Source organism: Portunus trituberculatus, chromosome 46 (assembly GCF_017591435.1).
Source record: "Portunus trituberculatus isolate SZX2019 chromosome 46, ASM1759143v1, whole genome shotgun sequence".
In the NCBI taxonomy this organism is placed as follows: Eukaryota; Metazoa; Arthropoda; class Malacostraca; order Decapoda; family Portunidae; genus Portunus; species Portunus trituberculatus.
The window spans coordinates 5,682,956-5,692,955 of NC_059300.1; the positions used below are offsets into that span (position 1 = coordinate 5,682,956).

Here is a 10,000-nt window from a genome sequence, read left to right on the forward strand (position 1 = left end):
TCGGGTGGTGTGAGGTGTCAGAGGAAGGAAAATTAATGCGTGTGTTTGGCTTTCTTTATTTTTTTGTTTGGTTGTGTACGGAGTATTAGAAGCTACAAGGGACATTGCTTAGGTGTGTTTAGTGTTTGTTATTGTGATGCTGGTGGAGGGAGAGTTGTAGTAGTAGTAGTAGTAGTAGTAGTTGTTGTTGTTGTTGTTGTTGTTGTAGTAGTAGTAGTAGTAGTAGTAGTAGTAGTAGTAGTTGTTGTTGTTGTTGTTGTTGTTGCTGTTGTGGTAGTAGTAGTAGTAGTAGTAATAGCAGTTTAAGTAGTAGTAATAGTGGTAGTAGTAGTAGATGAATCAGCTAAGAATGAAAGGCTTCAGATCTTATCAGCATAAGATGAGGGGAGATGAGAGAGAGAGAGAGAGAGAGAGAGAGAGAGAGAGAGAGAGAGAGAGAGAGATAGATTCTTAAGATAAGCGCTGCTCTAGGATAAAAGGAAAGGATCAAGGCTTATTTTTTTAAAGATCTAATATAAAACGTATTCAGTAATGGCGTTTGTATATATTTTTTACGCTTTTATTTAAGGAAAACTGAGCGGATTACAGAGAGAGAGAGAGAGAGAGAGAGAGAGAGTATCCAATAATTAGTGTTACCTTTCCCTCGACACCATTAACCGGTCATTATTTTGTTTGATATGACCCAAAAATCATCTCCCCACATTCCCTCACACAAAATAACTGAAAATATCTCCCCTCTCTTCTTCTCTTCCATTATTTGCTTTTCGTTTTCTCCCTCTTTCTCTTCCTCCTTCCTTTGTTATTCCTCCAAGTCACCTTATTTACTTTTTTTGTCTTCTCTCATTCTTCGTTTTCCGTCTTTCCTTCTGTGTCTCTCCCTCTACATTTCTACTGTTCTCTCTCTCTCTCTCTCTCTCTCTCTCTCTCTCTCTCTCTCTCTCTCTCTCTCTCTCTCTCTCTCTCTCTCTCTCTCTCTCTCTCTCTCTCTCTCTTCTCTCCTTTTCATTTTCTTTTTCTTCTCCCTCTCCCTTGTCGCTCCTCTCATCCACTATTCTTTCTTATCTTTTCCTTGTTTAAGCTCCCTTCTCTCCGCCCCTTTCTTTCTTCTCACTCTCTTTTCATTGTTTCTTCATTCCTTTTCACTCACCTTTTGTCACGCCACTTCTCTGTTCCTTGTCATGTTCCTTGTCTCTCCATCTCCCTCTTTACTCTGTTATTCTTGCCTCGCCTTCAATGTGTGGTAATACTTTGAAGCATCGTTTTCTTAATTTCTTATCGTTCCTACTTTTCTTTTTATTTTCCTTTCATACCTTTCCGGACATTTCTTTCTCTCTTATTCATTGTTTTTTTTTTCTCGTATCTATCTTTTTAACATGATTTACGTAAAGATTTAATTTCTCTACGTTTTTTTTTTTTTTTTTTTGTATTCTGTAGACGTATAAAGAAATTCTCCTATACAGCGCGACTTTATCTCTCTCTAACCGGTCTCTCTCTCTCCCTCTCTCCCTCTCCCTCTCCCTCGCACTCTATATACTACCTGCTTCGTATTAGTCTTCCTCAGGCCCCCAATTTGACCTGATTAAGGGTCTCAGGTTGGCTCTAATGACCTCCGGCGGGCCTAATTCATCCGTGCCTCTCACCTGCCTCTAAGGTCACCCTCAGGTAAACCACTGACCTCTCCTTCTCTTTCTCTCTCTCTTCTATACTCTCTTACCCTATTCTGTATGTTTCTTTCCCTCGCGTGTATGGGTTTGCACGATTGTCTGGGAAGGTGAAGAGAAAATGGCAATACTTGTTTCAATTCGTATTCTACTTCATTATTTTTGCTTGGTCTGTGGTGTTTGGTTGGTGTTTGTTCGTATATAGTTCACGCACCTTGCTAGTGTTTCTTCTTGTTCCTCTTCTTCTTCTTCTTCTTCTTCTTCTTTTTGTTTGCCTTTCTTCCTTTCTTTCTTGTTTTCCTTCGTCATCTTGTCATCTTTTTTTTTTCTCAAGTTTGTTTTTTTTTCCTTGTTTACCGTTGGTGTGTAATTAGTGATTTCTGTTTTCAATTGCATTTATGTCAATAACAACAAAACCTACTACTACTACTACTACTACTACTACTTCTTCTCTTCTTCTTCTTCTTCTTCTACTACTACTACTTAGGCACAAACTATTCCACAGCAGTCCCAGCTCGGCCATTTCACAGTCAGAACCACAGCTCTCCCTACGCCAACAGACTCTTGGGATCCTGTACCATTTTTTAAAACTTTGCCGTCCTTTATTTGGGAGTGAGAGAGAGAGAGGTGTATCTTTTCATCTCTACATAAGTTTTATATATAGATAAGTTATAATTTATGGCTGGGTCACCAAGAGAGCCACAGCTAATTCCCTAAGCAAATTAGACTGAACTGTGCGCAGCCGAACTGAAAACCGCTGATGGAACTTTTAACAAAAGTGAGGAAATACCATTTGTAGAGAGGCCTTTAAGTCTATCTCTTCCCTCTCACCGCCTCTCTTCCTCCCCTCCCGAGGAAATTAACTCATGGGTCAGCGAGGAACACAGCCCACGTGCGGGTCACCACCTTCACGCTCATTGGTGGAAGGTCACGTGACGCCCAACACGGTACATGATTGGCTGAAGACCCGTGGTTGGGCTTTTCACACTCTTCTGTTTCTCTTTCTTTCCTTTATTTGTCGAATTTGAAAAATAAAATAGACAAGGTAAATAAACAGTAATTCCATTTGGGTTTAATTACAAAAGGAAACTGAGAAAAGCAGAAAGAAGATGGAGAGGAAGCATAGAGATAAGAGGAAACTTTTGGTAGGATTTAGGTGGTTGGGGGGGGGGATGATGGGGATACAGGCGATGGGTGAAGGAGGGGATGGGCAAGAAGAGAAATTGGGTCAAAGGGAGTGATGAGTATCCACAGTGGGGGGAGGTCAGTTGGAGGTCAGGAGGTCAGGTCACTTCAAGTCAGTAGGAGTCAGAGGTCACAAGTGTGGAGGCGTGACTATAGGAGGTGGTGGCTTCAGTGGTGAATTCCTTGCTGAAAATCATTGCCACCAGTTCGAATCCTTCACCATAAACTTACGTGTTAGTGTGTGTGCATGTGTGTGTGTGTATGTGTGTTCCTGAAGTACTAAGTGTAAAGTGTGCGATATTAAACAGAAACAGTACCGGTTGTCATTGTGTGGTGTGCAGTGAGGGAAAATTGACGGAGGTTCATTAGAGAGAGAAGAAAAGGTGGACTATAGTGAAAGGAGAGGAACCAAGAACGCTGCCCTTGGGAACCTCGCCACAGGAACGCCGGAGAGTCAATGGTTTGTCTTGTCTTCAGTGGTTTGACTCTCTCTCTCTCTCTCTCTCTCTCTCTCTCTCTCTCTCTCTCTCTCTCTCTCTCTCTCTCTCTCTCTCTCTCTCTCTCTCTCTCTCTCTCTCTCTCTCTCTCTCTGTGTGTGTGTGTGTGTGTGTGTGTGTGTGTGTGTGTGTGTGTGTGTGCGCGCTTAGAACATTGTCCATAATTAATTATTTTATTATTTACATTATTACTATTATCATTATTGTTATTATTATTATTATTATTATTATTATTATTATTATTATTATTATTATTGTTGTTGTTATTTTCATCATCATTGTAATTATTATGATTTTCATAATTCCCGTCACAATCAGCCATTATTATCATTCAACCATACATACTTATTACACCATCACCACCATCACTATCACTACCATCATATTAGTAACTTCCCAATCAATTACCTTGAACATTCACGAACACACACACACACACACACACACACACACACACACACACACACACACACACACACACACACTAACCAACCTTTTCAACTTTCATCTATACACTCACTCAACTCATTCATTCCCCTGACATATCCATAATTACTGGCCAACTCATTCCATCACCTACTCACTCACTCACCCACCCACTCATTCACTCATTTCGTCCCAGGCACACTATGTTCTACCCTCACAACCTTTCCTTTCTTTCCGTGCTCTCCTGGCAGCAGTGATAATCTTGAGCAAACACGTGTTCCGAAGGGTAATGAGCGGGGCCATACGTGATACTGTTTGCTCCGCGTTATTAATTTGAGTCCTATTTACACTAGTCACTAAGTCCAACATAAGCCTGGCGAGTGAAGAGGAGGAGAGGGAGATGGTGGTGGTGGTGGAGGAGAGATCGAGGTGTGGTAATGGTGGTAATAATAATAATAGTAGTAGTAGTAGTAGTAGTAGTAGATAATTAAAGGTAAACGTCTTATAATAAGTTGACAAAAGTTTTTATGTGAACTTTTAAACGTATTTAGGTGGAAAGTAAGAATGACAATCTGTTTTTTCCCCTCATTGTTTCAGTCCTTTCTTGCATTCACTTTTGTTTAATTTTTTTGTTCTAGTTTTATTATTATTATTATTATTATTATTATTATTATTATTATTAAGTTGTCACCATGTTTTATGATTTAAGTTTATTTTCAAGTCCTTTTCATAGCTGTTAAGTTTTGGATGACTGTGTGTGTGTGTGTGTGTGTGTGTGTGTGTGTGTGTGTGTGTGTGTGTGTGTGTGTGTGTGTGTGTGTGTGTGTGTGTGTGTGTGTGTGTGTAGTGTTGGCCATTGGGCTGCGGGGTGTGTGTAGCGGTGCTCAGAGTGGCTGGTCTGTGTTTTGCAGGGCGGAGAGAGCTTCGACCTGTCCTTGACCGTTCCGGACTCCAACCACACCGCTTACATGGCAGACCAGGTGCGCCCTCCTCACCTGACTCACCTGTACTAACCCCTCCCCTCCTCCCCACTCACACACCACTTGTACTAACACACCCCTTCCCTCCCACCAACTCACACACCGCCGCTCCCTTACCTGTGACTTCTTTTGTCTTTATCTTTCTCTTTCTTTTTCCTCATCTTTATTTCCTTTTCACCACTTTCTCTTCCTCTACCTGGCTTAATCCGTGCTTTCTTTACAATTTCTTTCTTTTTTTCATTATCTTTTTTTTTTAAGTTCTCGTTCTTTCATCTTATTTTACTCTTCATCTGACTCACGTGTCCTTATTTGTCTCACTCACCAAATCTCTGTTAGTCTAATTTCATCATTTTCTTACAGTTTCCTCTTTTCCTTCTTTTTCCTCTGATTTTATCTTTTCATCTCTATTAACTTTCCCTTACCTGACTTAACTCCCTCCTGCTGCTGCTCCTCCTCCTCCTCCTCCTCCTCCTCCTCCTCCTCCTCCTCCTCCTCCTCCTCCTCCTCTTTTTTTTCTTCTTCTTCTTCTCCTCCTCCTCCTCCTCCTCCTCCTCCTCCTTTTTTCTCTTCTTCTTCCTCTTGCTCCTCCTCCTCCTTCTCCTCCTCCTTATTTTGTTTCTCCACTCATCCTTTCCCACACCTTCCTTCCTTCCTTCCTTATCTTCCTCCTCCTTGTTCTTCGTCTTTTTTTTCCACCTGCCTCGGCTTTACCTGACTTAACTCTTCCCTTCCTCTTCCTTCTTCTCCTCTTCCTTTTTCCTCACCTGATTTTATTTTTTTCCCGTTCTCGTCTTCTTTCTTCTTGTGCTTCACCTGATTCTCTTCAGTTTTCTCTCTCTTTCTCTCAGTCTTCTCATTTTCTTTTCTATTCCTGATCGTATATTATCTTTCTCAGGTTTTCCTCTTTTCTTCTTCTTTCTTATTTTTCTTTTCTTCTTCTTCTTCTTCTTCTTCATTCGGTTTATATTATCTACCTTTTTCATATTTTTTAGTTTTCCTTCTCTCTCTCTCTCTCTCTCTCTCTCTCTCTCTCTCTCTCTCTCTCTCTCTCTCTCTCTCTCTCTCTCTCTCTCTCTCTCTCTCTCTCTCTCTCTCTCTCTCTCGTACCTCATTTTCTTCTTTCATAATTTCTTTACCTGCGTTTTTCTTTCATCCATCCGCTTTCTCTTCCTCCTCCTCCTCCTCCTCCTCCTCCTCCTCCTCCTTCTTTTGTTATTTATGTGTTTACGTTTTACTTATATTTTATTTTAGAGTTTGATTAAGTTCCTACATTTATCTTTTATGTTAACCTTTTTGTGCATTTATTCAATTGTTTTCATGATTTGTCACATTCAGTTCACTATGTTTTATAAGTTAGTTTTATTTTATAAGTTAGTATTTTTTAAGCTATATATATTTTTTCATGTGTTTCTTTTTTCATCCTTTCCTTTCAACATTTTCAATATTTTTCTTCCTTTTTCTCTCCCCTCTTTCAATATTTTTTTCCCCTTCTCTCATTTTACTTTGTGAAGGAAGTGTATATACGACGTTGGTACAAATAATACCTGTCAAAAAAATGGTATTAATGCTTAGTAAGGTGATGACGGCGGCGACAATGATGATGGTGATGATGATAATGGTGATAATAACGAAGGTGATGGTGGTATTGCTGGTATTAGAGAGAGAGAGAGAGAGAATATAATGGTGGTTTTCATACTTTTCCCCCCTCGGCTGTGGCTCTTCTATCCGTTGCAGTATCTAGGCGCGGTAAAGCCGAATAATAGCAACGAAAGTTTGAAAAAAAATAATAGTATGTGTTAATTAATGCACAGAAAACGGGGCGCATTTTAATCCTTAATTTAAAAATACGCCTTTGTATTTTCATTCATTTCTATTACTGTTGTGGATTTTTTTGTTGTTCTTTTTATTTACCTGTTTCAATACTTTATATATTTATTATCTTTTTGATTTAATTATTTTTTATACTACTACTACTACTACTACTACTACTACTACTACTACTACTACCATTACTTCTTTACTACCGTTTTACTTAAGCATAGTTAGGGAAATTTTGCTAGCAAGAGAGAAAAGAAGATAAAAGAATAAACTGATTTCCTAAAGATTCTGTAATCCTTGCTTCGTGTAAGCTGAGAGAGAGAGAGAGAGAGAGAGAGAGAGAGAGAGAGAGAGAGAGACCAAAGAGAATAACAGCAATGATAATCTATTACTTAAAAATAAATAAATAAATAAAACTGTGTGCAAAGAACTAAGCAAAAATTAAAAGGAAAAAAAATCAAATGCACACACACACACACACACACACACACACACACACACACACACACACACACACACACACACACACACACACACACACACACACACACACACACACACCATTAAAAATAAAAGCGCAATGAATTAATGATGAAAAAAAAATCAGAGAGAGAGAGAGAGAGAGAGAGAGAGAGAGAGAGAGAGAGAGACCCCGGCGCCTTAAATTCTATCGGGCGCATAAAACTTTAATCAAATTTTTCGGTGAGCGCCTCTGTTGTAATTAACTTTATCAGCAATTAATGGAGGAACATTACCTCGTGGGGGGAAGTTCCTTGTTGATCCTTACCAGAAGGCGGCCACTTAATTAAAGACCAGATCGAGGAGGAGGCAAGTTAGCGACGCCATTGTGGAGAGGAGGAGGTGGTGGCGTTGGTGGTGGTGGTTGAGGACGAGGAGATGGTGATGGTGGTGCTGGTGTTGGTAGTGGGGGTGGTGTGGTGATCTTGCTTCGTCAGTAAGATGCTTTGAGATGCTCGTGTTCTCTCTCTCTCTCTCTCTCTCTCTCTCTCTCTCTCTCTCTCTCTCTCTCTCTCTCTCTCTCTCTCTCTCTCTCAATTTTAGTTTGATAATTATTTTTCATTCTCCATTGCCTCTGTGTGTGTGTGTGTGTGTGTGTGTGTGTGTGTGTGTGTGTGTGTGTGTGTGTGTGTGTGTGTGTGTGTGTTAAGGCGTTCCTACAGTAATGCCGTGGAAATTAACAAAACACTGGCTCGTGTAAATGGGAGAGTTGATGAGACAAATAGTTTTTACCTCCACCCAAAGTATTGAATGTGGTATTATCTCTCTCTCTCTCTCTCTCTCTCTCTCTCTCTCTCTCTCTCTCTCTCTCTCTCTCTCTCTCTCTCTCTCTCTATATATATATATATATATATATATATATATATATATATATATATATATATATATATATATATATATATATATCACGGTATTGTGATTTGCTATTGAATATTTTTGCATCTTAGTTTAGTTGTATGTGTGTGCGAGAGAGAGAGAGAGAGAGAGAGAGAGAGAGAGAGAGAGAGAGAGAGAGAGAGAGAGAGACAGACAGACAGACAGACCTGTACTACTACTACTACTACTACTACTACTACTACTACTACTACTACTACTACTACTACTACTACTACTACTACTACTACTACTACTACTACTACAATTACTACTACTACTACTACTACTACTACTACTACTACTACTACTACTACTACTACTACTACCACTACCACCACTATTACTATTACTGAAATAATTCGTGAAGATTAAAATTCCAGTTGAGTTGAGCGTCTGATAAATGATCTTTCGAAATGTGAAAAAATTGAGTCATCGGGATTGGAAAGGAATGAAGGAGAGGGAGTGATGGATAGATGGAAGAATGGGCTTTTGGAGAAGAAAGAATCTCTATACTTTATACTCCCTCGGTAACAAAATGGATATAAATACATTGCGTTCCTAAAGTTTAAAGCAGTGAATTAAATACAATCAAAACATTCATATAAAATAACGATGAATTGAGGAGACGTATTTTTCTTCACTTTACCATTAGACAACTGGGAAGAAAATTGATGACAGAGATAGCATTGCATGTTATGAATTAAATGTGTAGATTTGTACTTCAAGAGTAACAAAGAAAGAAAGTGTAATGCAATCAAGTTTCAGAAGCTGTAGTAGTAGTAGTAGTAATAGTAGTAGTAGTAGTAGTAGTAGTAGTAGTAGTAATAGTAGTATCATGTCTTCTATGTCATATGTATGTCATGAAAACAACGACAGAATGGATAGCTAAACAATATATGACAGCAAACACAAGCACAGTTCCCGCATCGTCCTTAGAGAACCTCCTTTAATCCGGCTGGGAGGCAATGCCCGGGCCCGTCCTTGTCAGCACACACGAAGAAGAATAATCGCCAGCCTCAATAATTCCACTGCACCACAAGTTTAAGTAAGAGGAGGGAGGGCATATACGTAGACATACTTCCAGACATCGCTCACAAGTTTGGACCAAATGTCTGATTGAAAATGAAGTTTGAGAGAAAGGGAAAGAGAGATGAAACTAAGACGATAAGGTAAAAAGAGGAGGAAAGTTGCGGTCTTTCTCTCATTCCTTTCTCGATGAAACGTCAAAGAGAGAATGAATGAGTGAGTGAGGGGAAAAAGGATCAGAAAGTATTATATTGCAATTGTATACTTTCATTACAAACGAAATAGTGAACTGCGCGTTATAGAACAGTTTGTCGGACGTCTGTATAGCTTTTATGTATACTTGTGATCATTATAAAGCGAAAATATGTGGTAAATGAAGATACGGAAAAAATAGAAAGTAAAAGAAATGACAGTATTTGGGGAGGCGGGGAAGAAGTAAGCGATTTTAGTGTTAGTGTTTTATTTTTATCTTTTTGTGAGTAGTAAAACAAAGAAAAGTATAGTGTGCAGGGGTGTTAATGAGAGAGAGAGAGAGAGAGAGAGAGAGAGAGAGAGAGAGAGAGAGAGAGAGAGAGAGTGAGAGTAGCACGAGGGAAAACAGTACCGAGCGGGGAGAGTTGGGAAGGCAATACAACAGGTAAGGCATGCTCTTCCTTCTCCTCTCTCACCTGACTGTCACCTGCCTCACCTAACCTAAGTGGGCCTTTTCTTTCCTTTTTTTCTCTTTTTTCTCATTTGCCAGCTTTTCTTCCATAGAAAATAACTACTCACCTGCCTCACTGACCTGCCTCATTTCACCTACCTCACTCCACCTGCCTAACTCCACCTGGCCCATTCCACCTGTGTCACTTCACCTGTTAGACCTCATATTTCCTACCTCACCTGCCTCATTCTACCTGCCTCACTTCACCTGCCTCACTCACCTACCTCACTCCAACTGCCTCACTCCACCTGACCTTACCTGTACCACACCACCACCACGTGCAGACCATGCGATGAGGACAACACACAC

General features: G+C 39.8%; 1 protein-coding gene across 13 annotated transcripts in view; it reads left to right on the forward strand.

Moving 5' to 3' along the window:
• LOC123519699 (TOX high mobility group box family member 3-like) overlaps positions 1–10,000 on the forward strand; it is a 265,569-nt gene that overhangs the window by 215,589 nt on the left and 39,980 nt on the right. For 11 of the 13 annotated variants that reach the window (XM_045281189.1, XM_045281188.1, XM_045281199.1 and 8 more), the window contains exon 2: positions 4,681–4,749. The exons of the other annotated variants lie outside the window; for them this stretch is intronic. In XM_045281189.1, coding sequence (XP_045137124.1) covers positions 4,681–4,749 — 69 coding nt within the window. The remainder of the gene's footprint in view (positions 1–4,680; positions 4,750–10,000) is intronic. 13 annotated transcript variants of the gene reach the window in all.